The sequence below is a fragment of the Thalassophryne amazonica genome, chromosome 6 (assembly GCF_902500255.1).
Source record: "Thalassophryne amazonica chromosome 6, fThaAma1.1, whole genome shotgun sequence".
NCBI classification, from domain to species: Eukaryota; Metazoa; Chordata; class Actinopteri; order Batrachoidiformes; family Batrachoididae; genus Thalassophryne; species Thalassophryne amazonica.
This window is the reverse complement of record NC_047108.1, coordinates 4,831,978-4,858,048: the sequence shown is the minus strand read 5'-3', so window position 1 is coordinate 4,858,048 and position 26,071 is coordinate 4,831,978. Positions and strand designations below refer to the sequence as shown.

The following is a 26,071-nucleotide window of genomic DNA, read 5'->3' as shown; positions in this document are numbered from 1 at the left end:
AGATTCGAGATTCATCACTGAATATGACTTTCATCCAGTCATCCACAGTCCACGATTGCTTTTCCTTAGCCCATTGTAACCTTGTTTTTTTTCTGTTTAGGTGTTAATGATGGCTTTCGTTTAGCTTTTCTGTATGTAAATTCCATTTCCTTTAGGCGCTTTCTTACAGTTTGGTCACAGATGTTGACTCCAGTTTCCTCCCATTCTTTCCTCATTTTTTTTGTTGTGCATTTTTGATTTTTGAGACATATTGCTTTAAGTTTTCTGTCTTGATGCGTTGTCTTCCTTGGTCTACCAGTATGTTTGCCTTTAACAACCTTCCCATGTTGTTTGTATTTGGTCCAGAGTTTAGACACAGCTGACTGTGAACAACCAACATCTTTTGCAACATTGCGTGATGATTTACCCTCTTTTAAGAGTTTGATAATACTCTCCTTTGTTTCAATTGACATCTCTCGTGTTGGAGCCATGATTCATGTCAGTCCACTTGGTGCAACAGCTCTCCAAGGTGTGATCACTCCTTTTTAGATGCAGATCTGATTTGATGCAGGTGTTAGTTTTGGGGATGAAAATTTACAGGGTGATTCCATAATTTATTCCTCAGAATTTAGTGAGTCCATATTTTTTTCCCTCTGCTTGGTCTAAAAAAGTAACCGTTACTGACTGCCACAATTTTTTTCCTGATTTCTTATAGTGTTTCTTAAAGCCAGAAAGTTGCCATTTGAAATGACTTTAGTTTTGTGTCATGTCTGTGATCTGCTTTTTTTCTACAAAATTAAACAACTGAATGAACATCCTCCGAGGCCGGTGATTCCATAATTATTGCCAGGGGTTGTATACTGTAATGTCCTGTTCCTCTTTACATGACCCATGGTCATGGACGTAAACCATGTAATGGACTGACATGGATGAAGCCTTGTGCTCATATCATGTCCACATCAGCTGGCTCCACGCGTTGAGCTGTCCAGCAAGTGGTGCGCCGAAGGATACATGTGGACAATAACTCATGTGGTGGACGTGACATTTGGATCGCCATCTGAGTGTTCCCATGATCAGACGGATCTTTTTACATTGGGCAGCCTGCCTGATGATGTGTGCACTGACGTTGTTGCTCCTGCCCACGTGTTGTTTTTTTTATGTATTTCCATGTGAAGGCACCATGCCGATGTACGTACCTCATGGTGGAGTATTGTGAGGTCATTTCCTGCATAGCACATTATGTGTTCTTCAACTGTGACTTGCGAGGACACCGTTCTCAACAGCTGCTGCTGTCATGGACACACCCATCTTTGCAATCAGCTCTCAGAAAAAAATTCTCACTCTCTGTTCTGTTGTTCTTTGCTTGTTTATTTTATGTATTTGTGATGTAAATATGTATGTAGTTATTGTCATATTTATTTGTCCTGCCTCTCTGTGTTCTCTTGGTTTTTAATGTAATATGTCGTGTGCACTATTAGTGTAATATAGTGTAATATGTGACTCGCTGTAAGTTGCAGCTGACAGTGAGTCACTGGCTGGCGATCAGCTGACACGCCCCATGTGTCCACAGCACTGTGAGCAAAGTTATCACACATGAATGAGTTCACAGGTTTCCCCTTATCATATATATGTTTTTATTTATTTTCCACTCTTTCTGTCTGTCATGTGGACTAAAATTTACGCGGTGAAAGGTTCATTAGCCTGGCCAGCCGGCTGGTAACACAATTCACACTGTTAATTATGCCCACCCTGTGAAAATTGCCCACACATGTACATTGTGTGGAGTGTTGTTCATGGCACGATATGTGTTCTGCAGCTGAGTTGCAAGTACAAAGCAGTCAGCTGTTCCAGCTGGACATTACAGCCATCCAGATGTGCACTGGACAGTGATCGCACTCCAGCCACCCTTGGACAAGGCCCTTATTCCCCAAGTTGCTCTCTGTATGTAGTGAGCACCTTGGCACCTTAGCACAGCACCCTGACATCGGTGTGCGAGTGATGGGCGAATGTGAGGCATTGCTGTTAAGCACTTTGAGCTTCTGATGGTTGTCCATTCGGCTGCTCCTGTTTTTTGTGTTCGGGGTCGCCACAGCGGATACAACCAGATCCACATTGATATTTGGCACAGGTTTTATGTCGGATGCCCTTCCTGACGCAACTCCAGTGTTACCTGGAGAAACACGCACAGCCGCTGGTGTTCCAAAGAGGTCTCTCATCCAAGTACTATCCAGGTCCTGCACTGCTTAGCTTCTGCGATCTGACGGGATCAGGCTTACACTGATCAGATCGGCTGCACCACTTTGAGCTTCTGATATAGATGGAAAAGTGCTGTATAAATGCAGTCCATTTAGCATTCTGGCCGAGGGTGCAGTTTACTTTCATTTGGAGGCGGGTTGCCAGGTCTGCACTTTATAAACCAGCCTGTTAGGAGGCAAGTCGGATTAAGCCATTTCATCCTGTTTTAGCACGTACAACAGCATTCTATGGAATAAGCTGTGAGAGCTTCTACTCATACGTATTTTGGACGAATAGGCAGTGCACGCCCCCTATGTTGACAGTGGAAGATTTGCACATTACTGAGCATGCGCATTGAGAATATAACAATGGTAACTGGAGTAAACGGGTATAGAAAATGGATGGATGGATGTTCTTCAGTGTTACCAATGGTTTCCACCTTGTCTGAAACCCTCTGTATTTATATTCTTGAAGGCATCTCTTGATTGTAGATTTTGAAAATGGTACATCTACCTCTTCCAGTGTGGTATAGACTTTGACTATATTACGTCTGCCTCCTCCAGAGCGTTCTAGACTTTGACAGTCATAAGTCTACGTCCTCAGGAGCATTCTAGATTTGGCTAGATGTTGTGAAGTAATTTTTTTTCATCACCAAGAGAAAAAAATTCTGCTCTCACCCACTTTAGTTGTCTTTTGTTGTCTCATAAGCCTTTTGGTGTTGTCGAGCTTGCTGGTGTATTCCGTCTTTTTAAGTGTGTACCAAATAGTTCATTTCTGTTTCTATTATCTGTGTGATTTGTTTGTTTGTTTTTTGGCCTAATTATGGCCTCCTTCACCTGCATAGAAGCCTTTTTGGACTTCATCTCGAGAGTTCCACTCAACAGTTTTCAAATACAAATTCAGGGAATTGATTCAAGACCTTTTATCTATGTAATCTGTCATGGAATAACGAGGGAACAGGCCACGCCTGACCATAAAACTGCTTGCCAGTCAAATGTTAGAATACTTCTAATGATTTGAATTACTCTAGATAATCGATAATGCTTTCAGCCTCCGAGGTCCGTGAGCGTGTGCATGTACACTCAGTTTGACTAGTTTTTTTTGTTGTTGTTGTTCTTCTATTACAGATGATCGTTCATCCCAAAGCTCTCATCCAAAAGTGGCGATTATTGTAAAGATGGATGGCAAAGGAATCGAAGAACAAAGCAAACAGAAACAGGGGCCTTTGAATGATAATTCAGGTGTAATAGTGTTGATATCGGATGATGATGAGAACAGCATCTTGGAAGTGACTGGTGAGTGGAAAAAAGGACAAATAGATCAAAAGGACCCAACGGGAAAAGCCCAGTCTTTACTGGCACAGAAGAAAGAGGATATGATGACTTCAGTACAAGACTGCAGTGATACATTGCTGCACTTCATCAGAAGATGCCATTGTGGAAATGGGAACACAAACTCAGAGGCTTTAGGATCAATAGTTTCAGCTGTTTTGAGTCCTTCCTACTCTTCAGAAATCATCCAGGCCTGTTTGCACACGCCGTACTGCCTCTACCTGTACATGGGGGTGGAGATTGGTGAAAGGCAAAGCACAAGTGTTGTTCTGATTGGCTATCTTGACCAGAACACAGGAGTTATTGAGTTGAGACTGCTGGGTATTCTACAGATGGGTGTTGACAGAAACCCACAACCTGCTGCAGTCGCACACAATGCAAAGTCAGATGCTGGGATCCTTACTAAGTTCTTAAAGCAAACTGGCCTTTCGCTGTATAATCTTGCTGTGTTTTACTGTGATTCTCCTCTTCTGGGGTTAAGCAGGGAGTTTGTGTCCTGCCTCCAGGTTTTCAGCCCTCGGTTGTTATCGGTCTGTGGACTTCCTGGGATAGCCAGTAGAGCCTGCCAGGCTGGCCTCTTGGCTGCTTTTAGCTATGTGTTGGACCTGATCAGAGACATCCACCATCACTACAGCTCCACCAGCTGCCCTATTGACGACAGGCTGAAACTGCTCTTTACTCGTGTAGGGTCTTATGACCGTTCCCGTCCTGTCTCTGCACAGTGCTTATTTGTCATTCAGACTGTGCAGGAGATGGCCAACAACTGGGAGGATTTGGTGGACTATTTTCAGTCTGTGTGGCAAGATAGCAATGTGCTACATATCAGAACCAAGCTCATGGATCCTACAGTGATGCTGCATTTTCTGTTCCTGTCCCACACTTTGGAGCCCGTCCGAGTTCTCCAGGAATTACAGCAGTCTCGTACAGGAGAACTGGCTGTGGAACTTCAATTAACCTCTATGCTGGTTCACTCCTATGCAGCTAGCATCTTACGGCCATCCGTCACTGAGCGTTTTGTCAGGAAGCGAGACCTGAATTTCCTCCACACTGACAAAGAGTTGCTGCCTATAGCGGAAGTAAATGTTGGTTCTCGAGCAGGGAGCTTCTTGTCGTGTTTCCAGTTTGGGGAGCAGGACAGAACAGACTTTCTGAAGAATGCAGTGCTTTTCTATAAAGCAGCGCTGGAGAGTCTGGTGGAGAGTATTCCTGATCAACTTGGAGAGGTAGTGCTGAGGAATATCATCATTCTGCTGAGACAACCTGAAAATCCCAGTGTACGTTTTTCCAACTACTGGTCCGTTAAAATTGTTTTCATGATCTGAAGATGTGCATGTTTCACCTAAGAATTATTTTTTTTATTAATTAATTTATTTTTATTTAAGATCATTAAAACTGAACTAATAAGTTGGGTAACCTACAAAGTTAAACTGTTTGTGGGCTCTCTGCTGGCTGGTGTCTCTAGTTTGGTTAAAGATTGTTGTAGCATAAAGATGCACCACTCTTCCTTTGTTGTGTAAAGGGAGAGGTTAGTTACCTCCTTGCATTGTCTTGTTGGCCTGGTAGTCAGGACCAAGAACTCTGTGCCTTTCTGCAAACGGATGGGCTACATAGAGAGAGGGAAGCACACTCTTTACAGTAAAGTCTCTTTCACACCGGGGCTGCTTCAAGTTGGTTCCTGTGGTGTCATGACGACGCAGGAATATCTGCGTCAGGTGCACGCAGCAGGGGGCAGAGAGAAGGTGAGGATGCAGCCTGCAGGTTCTCTGTACAGAGAAATCAGAGTGCACAGTTTGGCTGCAGCCAGGCTGTGCACTCTGATTTCTCTTCTAGTTTATATTTGTTCTTTGTGCTGAGCTGCAGGTATGCACTCTGAGTTCTGTTATAGTTTATCTTTCCTCCTTTGACCGCAAGCTGCATGTGTGCGTGCGTGCGTGCGTGAACGAACCGTCCGTGAGCAAATGTGGAGATGTCTGGAGTTGTACTTGATGTGGACATGTCCTGTCTCTGGCAATCAGCCTGTGATCAGGACTTATGTCCTTTTTGTCCTTTATTTAACACAGTGATGAGAGAGTTTGAGCAGAAAGCGAGGAACTGCAGCAGCCAGACAGTTTTTTTCTTTTCTTTTAATTGTTCACATGTGCGCACGCGAACGAATCATCTGTGAGTGGACTGGAGATGTTCCAGACATTTTACTTGACGTGGACATGTCCTGTCTCTGGCAGTCAGTCTGTGAGCAGGGCTTTTATGGACTTTATTTAAACATAGTTATGAGAGAATTTAAGAGCGAGTAGCTGCAGCTGCAATCAGCATTTTTTTTTCTGTGCTCTTTTTGAGCGTGTAGTTTCACTGCATTGTGTACACGGTATAAAAACAATCCTGCTTGATTTATACTTTGGGAACAATGGAACACAGCAGGAATCATAAATTGGCGTCGGGTAATGTTGTGTTGTGAGGGTGTGGCTTCCAGTCATGTTGAGTAACGTTGTGTTGCCCTGACTTGGGCTGAAACCACTTAATTTCTGCGTCGAGCAGAGGACGCAAAAAAAAAAATTAAACGTTTAATTTTTGGTTTTCGATTCACTTCGTCCTTTGCGTCCCTCGCGATGTTGTGGCATTGAGCTGCATCGTCTCAGCACTGGGTTGCTTCCACGTGGCATCGTCATGACGCCGCACAACGCAACTCGGAAGTGGGCCTGGTGTGAAAGGGGCTTTAGTTGAAAACCGTCTGCACCTCTGTACTTCAGTTTTGGATCTCTTTTTACTTGTTAATAAGTTGCTCATCAGTCCTCCTCATTTTGAGTCCTTGTCGTTTATCATCCACAGGTGATACTTCAATCTTAGGTATTTGTGATTAGCACGTCAATAATGTTAGAAGGGTACAGCTTTTACACTTCACGGTGCTCTTAATTTGTAACTGTTAGTGATTTAACATGAAAATGCCTTTATTGTGAAACAGCTCTCAGTCATAGCTTTGCACATTTTGCTTGTTGTCTACAGCAGGAAACTATAAAGGTAGCTTGCCACAGCAGCTCTGCCTGCTCCCGAATTATGAATTTTTTTTGGGCCAGCAGAGTTGTGGGGTCTGTATGGTGACAGGGAAAAGCCTGGAGGTGGTACTCTGTCAGTGATGTTGGCTCCTTATATACCTCTGGCTTGCTAACGATGATCATTCTAATCACACTGTGATGTCTGCACTTTCCATTCAGGTTCATAAAGTGTCCACTCAGGTGCTGTCAGAGCTCGGTGTTCAGCTGGGTCTGTGTCTTGCCGGTTCTGCACAGACACAACAACTATCAGACGAGTACCTCAAATACAGTGAGACACTACAGGAGGAAACAAGGAGAGAAACAGGACACCGTTATTGCTGGGCAAAGGTAAACCAACAGGACTAGACTGGACTGAAGGTTCAAGAGGGTTCTAACCTGTAACTGGCTTAAATCTTTGTTCATTTAGAAAAAAAAGATGAACTTTGAACTGTACGTATGTTGAACACTGATTCCATCCACAACACGTGTTTATGTGCTACAGACAGCAGTGCTGTACAGGTTCATTCACCAGAGACTCAAACCTGATGCCTAATGCTTTAATTCAACCTGACTGTGACTCCAAAAGGCAATTGGATCAACGCTAGAAACCCTTCAGAAAACGTTTTCGTTCTTGTAAATTCGCTGTTTCAATCAATTCAATCAATTTTATTTATATAGCGCCAAATCACAACAAACAGTTGCCCCAAGGCGCTTTATATTGTAAGGCAAGGCCATACAATAATTATGTAAAAACCCCAATGGTCAAAACGACCCCCTGTGAGCAAGCACTTGGCGACAGTGGGAAGGAAAAACTCCCTTTTAACAGGAAGAAACCTCCAGCAGAACCAGGCTCAGGGAGGGGCAGTCTTCTGCTGGGACTGGTTGGGGCTGAGGGAGAGAACCAGGAAAAAGACATGCTGTGGAGGGGAGCAGAGATCAATCACTAATGATTAAATGCAGAGTGGTGCATACAGAGCAAAAAGAGAAAGAAACACTCAGTGCATCATGGGAACCCCCCAGCAGTCTAAGTCTATAGCAGCATAACTAAGGGATGGTTCAGGGTCACCCGATCCAGCCCTAACTATAAGCTTTAGCAAAAAGGAAAGTTTTAAGCCTAATCTTAAAAGTAGAGAGGGTGTCTGTCTCCCTGATCCGAATTGGGAGCTGGTTCCACAGGAGAGGAGCCTGAAAGCTGAAGGCTCTGCCTCCCATTCTACTCTTACAAACCCTAGGAACTACAAGTAAGCCTGCAGTCTGAGAGCGAAGCGCTCTATTGGGGTGATATGGTACTATGAGGTCCCTAAGATAAGATGGGACCTGATTATTCAAAACCTTATAAGTAAGAAGAAGAATTTTAAATTCTATTCTAGAATTAACAGGAAGCCAATGAAGAGAGGCCAATATGGGTGAGATATGCTCTCTCCTTCTAGTCCCCGTCAGTACTCTAGCTGCAGCATTTTGAATTAACTGAAGGCTTTTCAGGGAACTTTTAGGACACCCTGATAATAATGAATTACAATAGTCCAGCCTAGAGGAAATAAATTCATGAATTACGAGGGCTGTCAATAAAGTATAGGTCCTTTTTATTTTTTCAAAAACTATATGGATTTCATTCATATGTTTTTACGTCAGACATGCTTGAACCCTCGTGCGCATGCGTGAGTTTTTCCACGCCTATCGGTGACGTCATTCGCCTGTGAGCACTCCTTGTGGGAGGAGTCGTCCAGCCCCTCGTCGGAATTCCTTTGTCTGAGAAGTTGCTGAGAGACTGGCGCTTTGTTTGATCAAAATTTTTTCTAAACCTGTAAGACACATCGAAGTGGACACGGTTCGAAAAATTAAGCTGGTTTTCAGTGAAAATTTTAACGGCTGATGAGAGATTTTGAGGTGATACTGTTGCTTTAAGGACTTCCCACGGTGCGAGACATCGCTCAGCGCTCTCAGCCGCCGTCGTCAGCCTGTTCAAGCTGAAAACCTCCACATTTCAGTCTCTATTTATCCAGGACGTCGTGAGAGAACAGAGAAGTTTCAGAAGAAGTCGGTTTCAGCATTTTATCCGGATATTCCACTGTTAAAGGAGATTTTTTTAATGAAAGACGTGCGGACGGGTCCGCGCGTCGGGACGCAGCCGACACGGTGCGGCGGCACAGGAAAAACACCTCCGTGTTGATAACCATTTGTAAAATCCAGGTGGCTTTTGATGGCTTTCAGTGGAGTGAGTGTATGAGAAATTATTTAACAGCAGGACATGTTCCAGCTTGTCCTTAAGGCTTCCAACAGAGGTGTTTTTCCTGTGGCGGAGCGTCGCGGCGGCTGCGCGACGTCTCGCACCGTGGGAAGTCCTTAAAGCGACAGTATCACCTCAAAATCTCTCATCAGCCGTTAAAATTTTCACTGAAAACCAGCTTAATTTTTCGAGCCGTGTCCACTTCGATGTGTCTCACAGGTTTAGAAAAAATTTTGATCAAACAACGCGCCAGTCTCTCAGCAACTTCTCAGACAAAGGAATTCCGACGAGGGGCTGGACGACTCCTCCCACAAGGAGTGCTCACAGGCGAATGACGTCACCGACAGGCGTGGAAAAACTCACGCATGCGCACGAGGGTCCAAGCATGTCTGACGTAAAAACATATGAATGAAATCCATATAGTTTTTGAAAAAAATAATACTTTATTGACAGACCTCGTAGTTTTTCAACATCACTCTGAGACAAGACCTTTCTAATTTTAGAGATATTGCGTAAATGCAAAAAAGCAGTCTTACATATTTGTTTAATATGCGCTTTGAATGACATATCCTGATCAAAAATGACTCCCAAGATTTCTCACAGTATTACTAGAGGTCAGGGTAATGCCATCCAGAGTAAGGATCTGGTTAGACACCATGTTTCTAAGATTTGTGGGGCCAAGTACAATAACTTCAGTTTTATCTGAGTTTAAAAGCAGGAAATTAGAGGTCATCCATGTCTTTATGTCTGTAAGACAATCCTGCAGTTTAGCTAATTGGTGTGTGTCCTCTGGCTTCATGGATAGATAAAGCTGGGTATCATCTGTGTAACAATGAAAATTTAAGCAATGCCGTGTAATAATACTGCCTAAGGGAAGCATGTATAAAGTGAATAAAATTGGTCCTAGCACAGAACCTTGTGGAACTCCATAATTAACCTTAGTCTGTGAAGAAGATTCCCCATTTACATGAACAAATTGTAATCTATTAGATAAATATGATTCAAACCACCGCAGCGCAGTGCCTTTAATACCTATGGCATGCTCTAATCTCTGTAATAAAATTTTATGGTCAACAGTATCAAAAGCAGCACTGAGGTCTAACAGAACAAGCACAGAGATGAGTCCACTGTCTGAGGCCATTAGAAGATCATTTGTAACCTTCACTAATGCTGTTTCTGTACTATGATGAATTCTAAACCCTGACTGAAACTCTTCAAATAGACCATTCCTCTGCAGATGATCAGTTAGCTGTTTTACAACTACCCTTTCAAGAATTTTTGAGAGAAAAGGAAGGTTGGAGATTGGCCTATAATTAGCTAAGATTGCTGGGTCAAGTGATGGCTTTTTAAGTAATGGTTTAATTACTGCCACCTTAAAAGCCTGTGGTACATAGCCAACTAATAAAGATAGATTGGTCATATTTAAGATCGAAGCATTAAATAATGGTAGGGCTTCCTTGAGCAGCCTGGTAGGAATGGGGTCTAATAGACATGTTGATGGTTTGGATGAAGTAACTAATGAAAATAACTCAGACAGAACAATCTGAGAGAAAGAGTCTAAATAGATTTTTACTGGTTGTTGGTGGTCTGGGAGCAGGCACCGTCTCTACGGGGATGGGGTAATGAGGGGATGGCAGAGGGAGAGAAGCTGCAGAGAGGTGTGTAAGAGTACAACTCTGCTTCCTGGTCCCAACCCTGGATAGTCACGGTTTGGAGGATTTAAGAAAATTGGCCAGATTTCTAGAAATGAGAGCTGCTCCATCCAAAGTGGGATGGATGCCGTCTCTCCTAACAAGACCAGATTTTCCCCAGAAGCTTTGCCAATTATCTATGAAGCCCACCTCATTTTTTGGACACCACTCAGACAGCCAGCAATTCAGGGAGAACATGCGGCTAAACATGTCACTCCCGGTCCGATTGGGGAGGGGCCCAGAGAAAACTACAGAGTCCGACATTGTTTTTGCAAAGTTACACACAGATTCAATGTTAATTTTAGTGACCTCCGATTGGCGTAACCGGGTGTCATTACTGCCGACGTGAATTGCAATCATGTTTGAAAATAACACTGGTTGTACATTAAAATATGAACATGTAATTTGAAAAGTTCAACACGTTTAAGCTGCACAAACTTGAAAAAGTTACGGCGAGAAATCAATGAAAATGGTGCGCATGTGCGGTGTCAGCGTTCTGTTATATATTACATTAGATTAGATTGTATTATCAACCTGCCTTTCAGTTACTTTACCTGCCTGACTTGTATTGAGAGTATCAGCAACACTGGCTTCCTGTGTTGTCGTTGGGATTCAACGCAGCCTTACATGCCCTGGCCATAATATAATAATTCATTATTTAATTAATTATAACAAATAATATAGCAATTACATGTATATGTTCGACTCAAACAAGCATGAGATTTTTTATATCCATTTACATATTGTAAATTATTCTTTATAATCTGGTTAATCCTCTAGGAGTCAAATGATGCTCCTCCACGTCAAGTCACATGACCTAATTAAGTCTTAACACCCAGTCCGCTGCACTCTGAGTCTCCCTTTGAATGCGTGTTAAACATGCAGTGTTCAATCTTTATGCCACTTTTTAAAATTTGTTAATAGGCAGACATGGAGTCAAATACTTTGCATTGTATTTAAATACAAATACAAATACTTTAGATTTTCGAAATACAAATACTTTGTACTTTTTCAAATACAAATACAAATACTTTCTATGAACTATAAACAACAAATCAACACAAAAACTGATAAACCGGTGACAATTTATTGTGAAAATAGCATGGCCAAATACTATTGATAAGTGAAGGATTGAATGTTTTATCACAAATTCACTATTATAATATCACAGGCAATAATCAAACTATCACAATCTATATTCAATATGGTGTCACAGACATTCCCAAGTTTGAAAAGTATTTGAAAAAGTATTTGTAAAAGTATTTGGAAATACTTGGGATCGGTGATGTATTTGAAATACAAATACTTTGAATTCAAAATAAAAAAATACAAATACTCCGAAAAATTTATTTAAGTATTTTCAAATACAAATACTTAGGCCTAGTATAATTTGATGTATGAGTATTTTTTATGCCATGTGTTTTCATGAATATTATTGTCATTTTTGCTGTGTTTATGTACAGCGGTAGGAAGAAACATAACTCCTTTGTCATTGGTGGAAAACACACAAGCTAACCAATCAGAAGTCACTAACCCCACATGTGTTTGATCACAGCCCACCAACCCCACATTTTTTTTCTTGTGGGTGTGCACTTTGCGCATGACGTGCGCAAATGGAGTTTCTTTTCTCCCTTCTCCCCACTCTCAAAGCAACACAAGTAAAAAAAAAAACAGAACAAAACATGAATTTGTCTGTTGTGGAAGTGTAGTGACACGGACCCACAACAGGGGGCGCAAATGAACGGTCAATAGATGAGCCAAAAAGTAACAATTTAATGTTGTGAAGGTGCACAACGAATACACAGACAATCTCAGAATATGATAACAGTCAATCCACAAAGGTGACGTGTGGGCAGGCTCGAGGATAGAAGACGTCTGTCCTGAGAAGAGCCGGAACCACACGATTTCCGCCGCCACCGAACCCGGTGAATACTGGAGCCGCCAAGTCCTGAATTCCCAGGTGATCACCGTCCCCGACTGTCGGATCTGGTACTGCTGGCGAAGAACAAAGACAGTCAAGTGTGGGTGTGTGTACACCCCGTAACAACAACGGTGGGAATGCCACCTCCACCTCTAACACACACTCGTGTAGCGTCTGTTTAACCATTTATCTGACGGACGTAGGACGAAACAGTCGCGACCCACGCCGGTCCTCTGGTTGACAGCTGCAAAACAATAGCTCTTAGAATCAATTAATATAGGCAGAGAAAGTTACCTCCATAGAAGTACGATATCTCGGCAACGAGGTGGAAATGACGTCTGGTCTTTATGGAGTGAGATGCTGTAGAGTAGATGGGTGACAGCTGTCAAGAGATAATGAGTGACAGCTGTCACCCCCGGCTGTGTCCGTGGCGGCAGCGCCCTCTCGTGCCTGAAGCCCGCACTTCAGGCAGGGCGCCCACTGGTGGTGGGCCAGCAGTACCTCCTCTTCTGGCGGCCCACACAACATTTGTCTTTATCACTGGTGGAAAATAAACTACATAAGCCAATAACAATGATCCCAAGCCACATAATTTGGTTTCTGAGTAAAAGGATATTGTGGGTGATTCAGTTTGCAGCTTCTCCAGGACTCATGTGGGACAGACAGCTGTGCACACGTTCGCATGTCGTCTCTGGCTGGAAAAGATATTTAGTTATTGATCCGTTCAGATATTGTCAATGTTCGTGCAAGACGTTGGACTTGGGAGGTTGGACAGAGATGAACATCAATCAAACGGAACGCTGATGGTACGGGAGCTGCGCAAACAATGAGGAACCATCAAGACAGAAAGCAAAACGGATTGCGGCTGAATTTAAGTTGTCATCGGGATTTGCTCACATTTTTCAACAGTTTGAAAATTCTGACGAAGCGCCAGCTACAGGACCAAAGCTGGATGAAGGTTAAATGGTGTCTGAAAGTCAACGTAAGTCCAGATTTCTTGTCCGTCGTTAGTGCCGTGTGATCGGGGCTTTACGTCGATATTCACACCACTGCAGCACTCCTTCTCATTCCTTGTGGGTTAACAACAACGACAACAAAATTATTTACCGATACGGCGTGGAATTCGCCTCCACTGGTCATTTTACTCCCTGGAAATCTGACAGGTGAGCTTGTGTTTCTAATGACGCCAAACATGCAAGCGAGAGGCTCACTAACCGGAAGTCTTGGAAGTCCATTGACCCGAATATCGTTAAAGATATTTTTGACTCGCAACCTCAGGTAACCATGAGCACTTGTTAATTTCGGATCAGCCTGAACATCATTAGATGGGTTTCTATTACCCTCCAAATTGCACAATTTGAAGTAACCAGTTGAAAATATGCGTAATGGAAACACATGAATAAAAAAAAAACTCTTAAATACCACAAAAAAAAAAAAAAAATGTTTTGAACACTCACATGATGTGATTTTTCAGGAAATTTTGAAAATCCAAACCTTATAAGAGATAAGGTTATGGCAATATTGGATTTGATTAGAAACAAACAAATGACAGTATTTAGCAGGTCTTACCCTTCCATCACCCTAACTGTTGGCACTACAGTTTTCATGAAAGCTTTGCTAAAAAGGCAGCAATTGCTAGAAGACAAAACCCAGCAGCCACAATCCATCACTTGATGGAAACTCGGAGTGAGGGTAAATCAATACTTAGATGTGTCACGATGTGGACAGGGATGACTATGAGTCGATTCACAAATGTCAGTAAGTGATTTTATAAATGTTATTTGCAGAGGATGGAACATGGTTCCTGGCAACCATTCATGAGCACTTTTCATGTTCTTTACGTAAATTTGTTTCTACTTCTACTTCCTGGTAATGTACTTTTTATGTAAGTACATTGGCCAGGCAGCTTCATTACAGTGTCTGTCTTTGTAAAAAGAATTTTAAGGAGACGACGAGTGGTAAAGCTGCAGCATCCACGCTGTGTAAGTAAGTCCCTTCTGGTTCTTCCTTGTTTTTACTCGGGGTTACCACAGCAGATCAGAGGTGACAGGTTTTAAACCAGATGCCCTTACTGATGCAACTGCAATACGCAGAGAATGGGCAGGGGTGGCCTTGATGTGGGTACCTTCTATCCAAGTTCCCATTCTGCGTATGTGAGGAAAACCGAGACCAACCAGCTGTTTTTGGATGATTCATTGTATCCAGAAAGAATTCACAGCCCTTCACATTTTTAGCATTTTGTTATATTACAGTCTTATTCCAAAATGGAGTACATTCAGTTTTTTCCTCAAAATTCTACTCAAAACACCCCATAATGACATGATTTTTTTTTTTTTTTTTTGCAAATTTATTAAAAATAAAAACTAAGAAATCACATGTACATAAGTATTCACAGCCTTTGCTCAGCAGTTTCTTAATGCACCATGGGCACCAATTGCAGCCTCAAGTCTTCTTGACGACTCCACAAGCTTGATGCACCTATCATTGGGCAGTTTTGTCCATTCCTCTTTGCAGCACCTCTCAAGCTCCATCAGGTTGGATGGGGAGCATTGATTCACAGCCATTTTCAGATCAAACAATCCAAACACAAGTCAGTCAGAAGCCACACTTACACAGGTGGTTTTAGCATGTGGGAAGAGGCAAGTTCTGGCACGCGTCCACAAGAAGCGTGTCGAGCAGGACACGTGTGGGCCGGCTGGACATGCACCAGCAGATATGGACATGAGAAGAGCAAACTGCTTCTCATTCATGTCATTTCATGACTGTATGTCTACAGAGGAACAGATGGATCTTATTTGTATTGCCTGCTTGATAAGAGGGATTCAATACAAAATTATGTGTTTTTTATGGTGTATGGTTTAATTTTTTTAAATACATCCATCTCTTTGTTGATTTCAGGCATTTTCCCTGCACTACTTACAGGCCAGTGATGGTAGCTCAGTGGTAAAGTTTCGGGCTGGCAATCAGTAAAGTGCAGTACGACTCCCGTGGGTGGTATGTTGTGTTTTTTTTTTTTTTTCACATCGGCGGCGCGTTGTGGTTCCACAGGTACCAGCTGTTTTTTATGTTTTATTTAATCCGCATAAGCAGTGCATTGTGGTTCTACAGGTACCAGCTGGTTTTTGTGTTTTATTTATTACACATAAGCATCGTGATGTCGTTCCACAGGTACCCGCTGGTATATATTTTTTATTTATTCCACATCAGCAGTGTGATGTGGTACACCTCGCACTGTGTTCCTGCTCGAAAGACACCGTGGCGTGTATGAACCCTTGCACCGGGGTCGTGCATGTCTGCCGTCGGCGCAATGTTTCATGATGCACTAATTCAAACTGTTTCGCATCCTGTTTCGACCAAACTTCGCATTATGTGTGAAGGGGCCCTTAGTTGCCCTTTACTTTGCTTGGTTAGTTCCCCTTTACCTCTTGTGCAAAGACTTGGGGAATATGATTAATATCATGACAACAGTTGTCCCTATTTCTGTGCAGGTGTTTCGTGGCATGAAACCAGACTCGATTCTACGCAGATTCCTCGTTACCCTCTTGGCCATTCCTAACTCTGTAGACAGAGAGTTGGTGTTTGCTGAGGTCAGTGTTAACTGTTTAAAGCTAAACCTGAAAAGAAAGCATTCTGTTTGGTATACAAACCAAATACACCTGAAAAAGTGCTCAGGATGACTGGGCGTAATAAAAATATGGATTGTAAATTTCATAGACATATATTTCATAAGTGACTGATTCAGTTTTTGGACTGTGTTCTTAAAGTGTGTGTGTGTGCGTGCGTGCGTGTGTGTGCTTGTTCCTTTGCCAAGATGTTCACAAACACCAAGCGGATTTCTCAAAGGAAGGAAGGTTTTAAAGATTCAGTTCAACCAAGGACGGAAAGGTTGGCTGAGAAATCTTTCAACATCCACTCATACAAGAGAAAAACGAAGGAGGATGATTGCGATTCTTCAGATAACAGTGATGTTTCTGTCAAAATATGTGGTATCCAGTTCCCTGTCACCGTGCATAATGACAAGAGAATGATAGACAGCACTGAAAATTCCTCCGGTAAGAGCCACACTCATGTTTTACTGTGCAGGTGCGGCTGAGAATCCAAACGTATTAACTTATATATGCTACTTATGATAGTTTGGTTTCTTCTCCGTTATCATGCACAACATGCAGGTAAAACCACAAGCAATGTGGTTCTGTTTGTTTTTGTGTTTTATTCATGTCAAGCCACAATATTAGGTTCATGCGTATAATACTACGCTATCCTTTCCAGTAATACCAAATGGTGATGATAATGTTGACCACTTCCTTTGTTTTATTCTTTCAGATGTGATTGAAATCACAGATGACAAGTCGCCACAGACCGCCCTACCAAGAAACTCTAAAGGTACAAAATAATTTAACCACCGCTGGAGTAAATGTAATAATATATTGACCTTTGTTGGAGGCTCACAAAGTTTTCTTGGGGGGAGTCCTGTAGTGCACAAAATGCATTTCTTGCAGTGGCGGCTGGTGCTCAGAATTTTAAGGGGGGCGCACAGGAAACAAAATAAAAAGCACTTCATACGGGGCAACAAAAGAACAAACTAAAGACAAATCAAAATCACAACACAACCTACTTTGTTGCTGTCTGACACCATTCAGAGACACTATTTGAACAGAAATTTTACCCTCCTTTCTTTCTGGACTGTAAATTTCTCAGTGACCCTCTGATTAAAGTCCGTCATCTCCGTCACCAGTTTCTTTTGTGTTGACAGCATGTCCAGTCCATTCAGCCTGTCCTGGTTCATGGTGTTTCCGAGGTGGAGAAGCACCTCTCAGCTTCTGCAGTGGAAAAGACCTCTGCCAAGATTATTTTCCATGAACAGCTGTTATGGTTCTGCTACTAACCTATAAAATTATTCATGGACTGGCACCTCCCTACCTAGCTGACCTAATTAAACCTTACGTACCGGGCCGGACTTTACGTTCTCAGGGTGCAGGACTACTTTGTGTCACTAAGGTGAATAAGAAGTCTGCGGGTCACAGAGCTTTCTCTTATTGTGCCCCTGTTCTGTGGAATGATCTCCCTGCGTCAATAAAACAGTCAGATTCTGTGGAGATTTTCAAGTCCAGACTTAAGATGCACTTATTTTCCCTTTCATATGGCTAGCATACTGGTACAGTTTTGTTTTACACTTTTTACTCTTTTAATTAATTTATTAGTAATTGGAGCTGGCTACGGCCTCAACTTTACCTAAATTTTGGGTCTTTTAGTGAAGTTTAGGGCTAGTGGCCAGCGATCACCTTAGTATTTCTCTGTTTGTCTTGTTGTTTAATGCTGGCAAGTCATACCGTATTTTTTGTCTTTTTGATGCCTGATTCTGGTTTTTTTTCTCTCTGTTTAAGGTGCAGCTCCATCCTGAGATGGGAGTTGTATTTGTGTTGGCGATCCTCCTGACCTGTGCGCCAATAGCATTTGTTGTATATTCGTCCATGAATTGTTCTGTAATTTATGTTTGTAGCATGGCCCAAGCAGAGGGTCACTCCTTTGAGTCTGGTCTGCTTGAGGTTTCTTCCTCAGAGGGAGTTTTTCCTTACCACTGTTGCTCTGGGGGTTGGTAAGGTTAGACCTTACCTGTGTGAAGCGCTATGAGGCAACTCTGTTGTGATTTGGCGCTATATAAATGAAAATAAATTGAAATTGAAATGAACAGCTGTAAAAGGTCCACAGCACTACAGCAGGCCTTGAACTCCTCCTTGCTGTAGTAGTGCAGCAGATAATTGAAACAATCCTTCAAATAGTGATAGAAGCACCAAATTTGGCAAAAAAATAAAAAAATGACTGGCCACTTGAATTTTCAATAGGCAGCCAGGTAGAGGTCAGTTGAAGAATTACACAAGGGTCAAAATTTAAAAATGCTCCAATCAAATTGACAACTACATTACATTATTTGTCTAATCATAAAGATTCCAAAAAGGTAGAATTTGGACTATCTGTAACTGAATTCTATGGAGTTATGGGACAAAAACAGCAGTCGTACCACATTCTGACTGCTGTATGAATGTGGTATGACATGCATACGGTCATTTGTATGCAATTTAAACCATTCAGACTGCGTTTGAGGGGCTGTAGGAATTGTTGGAGTACACTGAATCCTGGTCGAATGTCTCGACCATCCTCCCCGTCACACTAGAACACTAATGAGCACGGATAGCGTACAAATGGGCATTTGAATGTCATTTGTGCGTATCAAGCTCCATTTGAATTCCTCATACAGCATTCGTGTGGCACTTAACAAAATCAGTCAAATTCTCGCAGTCAGCACAAATGTAGAGAACATGCACACCCCTGTCGAACTGCATTCGAACTTGGGAAAATTTGAATGGCAGTTGTACGGCAGTCTGACTGCATTGGGAGCATTCTGGTTGTGTTTGAGGGAACCTCAAAATGGATCAGGCACGCCAAAGCCTACTGGCAGATCCCGATTGCACCCCTGATGAGCCGGACCACTCGGGCATCCTGTTCAGGACACACAAAGAAATATTGTAATGTGCAAAATCTGTGGCACGCAATCGTTATGCTCACTAGAGCACACCGAATGCACCGTGTGTCACAGCGAGTCAGTGCGTCTCAGAGCCGTGCTGACGTGCAGCGCTGCCATCTGGATGGGGTCTAACAGCCATGATAACATGATTTTACAGATACATCCTCTGACACATGAGGTGGACTGACAATGGATGTGTAATATCATGCACAGTATGGGTGTAACTGGCGCACTGCACATAGCCTTTGACTCGCTGTGGGGCAGGGCACCGCACGTGATCTTACAGCATCATAATTCACATATGTTATGTAACCCATGAGAGGGCATGACCATATATCTGTAACAGCCTGGTCAGGCGAGCTACGCAGGAGGTCAGTGCATCTCAGCCGCGCTGTACCACGCATAGCCTGATTCTTGCTTGCCTCTACTGGTGGTTGGCTCTCACTGCGGTATTGTATCACTTCCTGTTCCGGAGCACAGCGGTGTTTTTCTGTATCTGTTAGCTGTTTAATCTGTGCAGTTAGATTGATCTAGTTATCTAGATTACGATTTGTTTCCCAGTGTAATCTCCACGTGCCTTAACTAAAGCACTCCTTCTGCTGAATCACCTCTAAATTATTTACACATTATTCACTTTGCGTGTTTTTAGGAATCCGCTAGCTTAGCGCAGCTACTAGCTCTTAGCCGATTTAGCATGGCGGCTTCTCCTGTCTCTCCCGCACTTTTCTGCTCTGGGTGTGAAATGTTTAGTTATTCCTCGGCCTCCTTTAGCAGTAATGATACTTGTAATAAGTGTAGCTTATTCGTAGCTTTGGAGGCCAGGCTGGGCGAATTGGAGACTCGGCTCCGCACCGTGGAAAATTCTACAGCTAGCCAGGCCCCTGTAGTCGGTGCGGACCAAGGTAGCTTAGCCGCCGTTAGTTACCCCCTGGCAGATCCCGAGCAGCCGGGAAAGCAGGCCGACTGGGTGACTGTGAGGAGGAAGCGTAGTTCTAAACAGAAGCCCCGTGTACACCGCCAACCCGTTCACATCTCTAACCGTTTTTCCCCACTCGACGACACACCCGCCGAGGATCAAACTCTGGTTATTGGCGACTCTGTTTTGAGAAATGTGAAGTTAGCGACACCAGCAACCATAGTCAATTGTCTTCCGGGGGCCAGAGCAGGCGACATTGAAGGAAATTTGAAACTGCTGGCTAAGGCTAAGCGTAAATTTGGTAAGATTGTAATTCACGTCGGCAGTAATGACACCCGGTTACGCCAATCGGAGGTCACTAAAATTAACATTAAATCGGTGTGTAACTTTGCAAAAACAATGTCGGACTCTGTAGTTTTCTCTGGGCCCCTCCCCAATCGGACCGGGAGTGACATGTTTAGCCGCATGTTCTCCTTGAATTGCTGGCTGTCTGAGTGGTGTCCAAAAAATGAGGTGGGCTTCATAGATAATTGGCAAAGCTTCTGGGGAAAACCTGGTCTTGTTAGGAGAGACGGCATCCATCCCACTTTGGATGGAGCAGCTCTCATTTCTAGAAATCTGGCCAATTTTCTTAAATCCTCCAAACCGTGACTATCCAGGGTTGGGACCAGGAAGCAGAGTTGTAGTCTTACACACCTCTCTGCAGCTTCTCTCCCCCTGCCATCCCCTCATTACCCCATCCCCGTAGAGACGGTGCCTGCTCCCAGACCACCAACAACCAGCAAAAATCTATTTAAGCATAAAAATTCAAAAAGAAAAAATAATATAGCACCTTCAACTGCACCACAGACTAAAACAGTTAAATGTGGTCTATTAAACATTAGGTCTCTCTCTTCTAAGTCCCTGTTGGTAAATGATATAATAATTGATCAACATATTGATTTATTCTGCCTAACAGAAACCTGGTTACAGTAGGATGAATATGTTAGTTTAAATGAGTCAACACCCCCGAGTCACACTAACTGTCAGAATGCTCGTAGCACGGGCCGAGGAGGAGGATTAGCAGCAATCTTCCATCCCAGCTTATTAATTAATCAAAAACCCAGACAGAGCTTTAATTCATTTGAAAGCTTGTCTCTTAGTCTTGTCCATCCAAATTGGAAGTCCCAAAAACCAGTTTTATTTGTTATTATCTATCGTCCACCTGGTCGTTACTGTGAGTTTCTCTGTGAATTTTCAGACCTTTTGTCTGACTTAGTGCTTAGCTCAGATAAGATAATTATAGTGGGCGATTTTAACATCCACACAGATGCTGAGAATGACAGCCTCAACACTGCATTTAATCTATTATTAGACTCTATTGGCTTTGCTCAAAAAGTAAATGAGTCCACCCACCACTTTAATCATATCTTAGATCTTGTTCTGACTTATGGTATGGAAATAGAAGACTTAACAGTATTCCCTGAAAACTCCCTTCTGTCTGATCATTCTTAATAACATTTACATTTACTCTGATGGACTACCCAGCAGTGGGGAATAAGTTTCATTACACTAGAAGTCTTTCAGAAAGCGCTGTAACTAGGTTTAAGGATATGATTCCTTCTTTATGTTCTCTAATGCCATATACCAACACAGTGCAGAGTAGCTACCTAAACTCTGTAAGGGAGATAGAGTATCTCGTCAATAGTTTTACATCCTCATTGAAGACAACTTTGGATGCTGTAGCTCCTCTGAAAAAGAGAGCTTTAAATCAGAAGTGTCTGACTCCGTGGTATAACTCACAAACTCGTAGCTTAAAGCAGATAACCCGTAAGTTGGAGAGGAAATGGCGTCTCACTAATTTAGAAGATCTTCACTTAGCCTGGAAAAAGAGTCTGTTGCTCTATAAAAAAGCCCTCCATAAAGCTAGGACATCTTTCTACTCATCACTAATTGAAGAAAATAAGAACAACCCCAGGTTTCTTTTCAGCACTGTAGCCAGGCTGACAAAGAGTCAGAGCTCTATTGAGCTGAGTATTCCATTAACTTTAACTAGTAATGACTTCATGACTTTCTTTGCTAACAAAATTTTAACTATTAGAGAAAAAATTACTCATAACCATCCCAAAGACGTATCGTTATCTTTGGCTGCTTTCAGTGATGCCGGTATTTGGTTAGACTCTTTCTCTCCGATTGTTCTGTCTGAGTTATTTTCATTAGTTACTTCATCCAAACCATCAACATGTTTATTAGACCCCATTCCTACCAGGCTGCTCAAGGAAGCCCTACCATTATTTAATGCTTCGATCTTAAATATGATCAATCTATCTTTGTTAGTTGGCTATGTACCACAGGCTTTTAAGGTGGCAGTAATTAAACCATTACTTAAAAAGCCATCACTTGACCCAGCTATCTTAGCTAATTATAGGCCAATCTCCAACCTTCCTTTTCTCTCAAAAATTCTTGAAAGGGTAGTTGTAAAACAGCTAACTGATCATCTGCAGAGGAATGGTCTATTTGAAGAGTTTCAGTCAGGTTTTAGAATTCATCATAGTACAGAAACAGCATTAGTGAAAGTTACAAATGATCTTCTTATGGCCTCGGACAGTGGACTCATCTCTGTGCTTGTTCTGTTAGACCTCAGTGCTGCTTTTGATACTGTTGACCATAAAATTTTATTACAGAGATTAGAGCATGCCATAGGTATTAAAGGCACTGCGCTGCGGTGGTTTGAATCATATTTGTCTAATAGATTACAATTTGTTCATGTAAATGGGGAATCTTCTTCACAGACTAAAGTTAATTATGGAGTTCCACAAGGTTCTGTGCTAGGACCAATTTTATTCACTTTATACATGCTTCCCTTAGGCAGTATTATTAGACGGCATTGCTTAAGTTTTCATTGTTACGCAGATGATACCCAGCTTTATCTATCCATGAAGCCAGAGGACACACACCAATTAGCTAAACTGCAGGATTGTCTTACAGACATAAAGACATGGATGACCTCTAATTTCTGTTATGTGTCGGACGCAGCTCGGAGAACCGACCAGCGTTTGAAGGACCCAGTATGAAATAAGCAGAGCACGGTACAAAGGCTAACTGAATTTAATACATAACAGTGATAATATAATAACAAAAAGGTGCGGCCTGGCGTGGTGCGCTCCCAGCAGCGCTAACGGTCCGGAGCCAGAAGCTGTTTCGGACCCAAGGACCCTGCCGACACCCCCCAGGTGGCCGCAACAACCGAGTCTGTGAAAGAAGGAACCATTATGTGAGTCCACACTCTACACACAGAACACTTAAAGGTGTACAAACAGCAAACACTTCCTGGCTTGATTACTGATCAGCTTCCCAACCTGCAGGCATGGAACATCCAGTTCACAAAACTCCACTGCAGTGGAAGCTGATACATGACTAACAAACAGCTCAATACAATAAGGTGTGAGGGACACCACATTTACTGACTGTATAACTGTTAGTCACAAAATCTAACGTACCTCAGGAAGTGTGCTGACGAGCGTGAAACCTCACCCCCTCCTCTTTCACAGACTGTGCATCAAACCTGGACGTTCTCAGCATCCGCTGCTGATGAGATGGCTCCCGAGATGACGATCTCACCCGTCTGGTCACAAGGTCGAGTCTCTGGCAAATACACACTGTGCACTCCAGTCTTAAATGCCAACATGTTCCAATCCATCCAGATGCACCACAGCTGTGAGTCCTGACGAGTCGCAGGTGATCAGGGTGAGGTCCTGACAGCCTCAGCAACACAGCCACTCAGTCCCAAACGCACGCCACCTGGGAGGAAAACCAAAAGACAGAAACAAACCGGCAGCCAGGCCCCCCCAGCCATATAACAGTTTCCTGCTTTTAAACTCAGATAAAACTGAAGTTATTGTACTTGGCCCCACAAATCTTAGAAACATGGTGTCTAACCAGATCCTTACTCTGGATGGCATTACCCTGACCTCTAGTAATACTGTGAGAAATCTTGGAGTCATTTTTGATCAGGATATGTCATTCAAAGCGCATATTAAACAAATATGTAGGACTGCTTTTTTGCATTTACGCAATATCTCTAAAATCAGAAAGGTCTTGTCTCAGAGTGATGCTGAAAAACTAATTCATGCATTTATTTCCTCTAGGCTGGACTATTGTAATTCATTGTTATCAGGTTGTCCTAAAAGTTCCCTAAAAAGCCTTCAGTTAATTCAAAATGCTGCAGCTAGAGTACTGACGGGGACTAGAAGGAGAGAGCATATCTCACCCATATTGGCCTCTCTTCGTTGGCTTCCTGTTAATTCTAGAATAGAATTTAAAATTCTTCTTCTTACTTATAAGGTTTTGAATAATCAGGTCCCATCTTATCTTAGGGACCTCGTAGTACCATATCACCCCAATAGAGCGCTTCGCTCTCAGACTGCAGGCTTACTTGTAGTTCCTAGGGTTTGTAAGAGTAGAATGGGAGGCAGAGTCTTCAGCTTTCAGGCACCTCTCCTGTGGAACCAGCTCCCAATTCAGATCAGGGAGACAGACACCCTCTCTGATTTTAAGATTAGGCTTAAAACTTTCCTTTTTGCTAAAGCTTATAGTTAGGGCTGGATCAGGTGACCCTGAACCATCCCTTAGTTATGCTGCTATAGACGTAGACTGCTGGGGGGTTCCCATGATGCACTGTTTCTTTCTCTTTTTGCTCTGTATGCACCACTCTGCATTTAATCATTAGTGATCGATCTCTGCTCCCCTCCACAGCATGTCTTTTTCCTGGTTCTCTCCCTCAGCCCCAACCAGTCCCAGCAGAAGACTGCCCCTCCCTGAGCCTGGTTCTGCTGGAGGTTTCTTCCTGTTAAAAGGGAGTTTTTCCTTCCCACTGTAGCCAAGTGCTTGCTCACAGGGGGTCGTTTTGACCGTTGGGGTTTTACATAATTATTGTATGGCCTTGCCTTACAATATAAAGCACCTTGGGGCAACTGTTTGTTGTGATTTGGCGCTATATAAAAAAATTGATTGATTGATTGATTGATAGCTGAATGGGCTGTCACAGCTGTAACACACATCAAATCACAGCAATACATATGAAGGACTGATATCTCAACTGTATTACCAAGCCATCACAGTATGAATTGAATAAATCGTCACCTTTGGAACTGCCCCAGATGGACCCGCAAGGCGCACGCTAGCCAGCCTGCAGCCGGGCTGGACTGAAAGGTGCAGCAAGGGTGCAGGTGGGCAAACAGTCAATCATCTTTATACTTATATTTATTCCCCCTTTTGACAGATATGTGTCAGATATCATATAAATATGGATCAGTAACGTAATTCAACAATGTAGCTGGTACCATGGCCACATCCATGTGAAATCGGAGGCGTCTGCTGGTTTTTACAGGCCTCCAGCGATCTCATGGCCTTCTGCTCCCCTCCTGGGCCTTTCAGTCCGGTCAGGATAACAGCTGATTGAAGCACTGTTTGTATGTGTGGCTGGTTCACCCACACAAACCACAGCATGTGTGTGAGGGTGGAACGCGTGCGCTCATAAACAGCTGATTGCTTTCCCGCAACAATGCTAACCACTAAGCCACTGTGCTGCCACTGTGGTTTACATGTAATCAATCCACGGGTTGGATGTCATTTGACACTCAGCAGTGGGACATGGCAGGTCTTCAACAGAGTGGACCACAGCACTCAACCTGCCAGGCTACCCCCCCGGTGCCTTCCACCTATACCTCGAGTGGAATGTACACCACTGGCATTGTGAAGATTCTTGCTGTGTTCTTTGTTGGGGAAAGTGTAGTGACATGGACCCACAACAGGGGGCGCAAATGAACGGTCAATAGATGAGCCAAAAAGTAACAATTTAATGTTGTGAATGTGCACAACGATTATACAGACAATCACAGAATCTGATAGCAGTCAATACACAAAGGTAACATGTGGGCAGGCTCGAGGATAGAAGACGTCTGTTCCGAGAAGAGCCGTAACCACACGATTTCCACCACCACCGAACCTGGTGAATACTGGAGCCGCCAAGTCCCGAATTCCCAGGTGATCACCGTCCCCGACTGTCGGATCTGGTACTGCTGGCGAGGAGCACAAACAGTGAGATGTGGGTGTGTGCACACCCAGTAACAAAAACAGTCAGAAGGTGGAAAGTCACCTCCACCTCTAATCACACACTCGTGCAGCTCCTGTTAAATCACTTATCTGGCTGGAGTGTGAAGCGAAGCCGTCGCTGATCACACT

At 43.1% G+C, this 26,071-nt stretch overlaps 1 protein-coding gene across 1 annotated transcript in view; it reads left to right on the top strand.

Moving 5' to 3' along the window:
- The window catches only part of LOC117513134, a 121,002-nt gene that overhangs the window by 22,136 nt on the left and 72,795 nt on the right, over positions 1–26,071 (top strand). Inside the window, exons 4-8 of the mRNA XM_034173468.1 lie at positions 3,342–4,819; positions 6,752–6,919; positions 15,899–15,997; positions 16,222–16,462; positions 16,734–16,793. Of these exons, the coding sequence (XP_034029359.1) occupies positions 3,342–4,819; positions 6,752–6,919; positions 15,899–15,997; positions 16,222–16,462; positions 16,734–16,793 (2,046 nt within the window). The remainder of the gene's footprint in view (positions 1–3,341; positions 4,820–6,751; positions 6,920–15,898; positions 15,998–16,221; positions 16,463–16,733; positions 16,794–26,071) is intronic.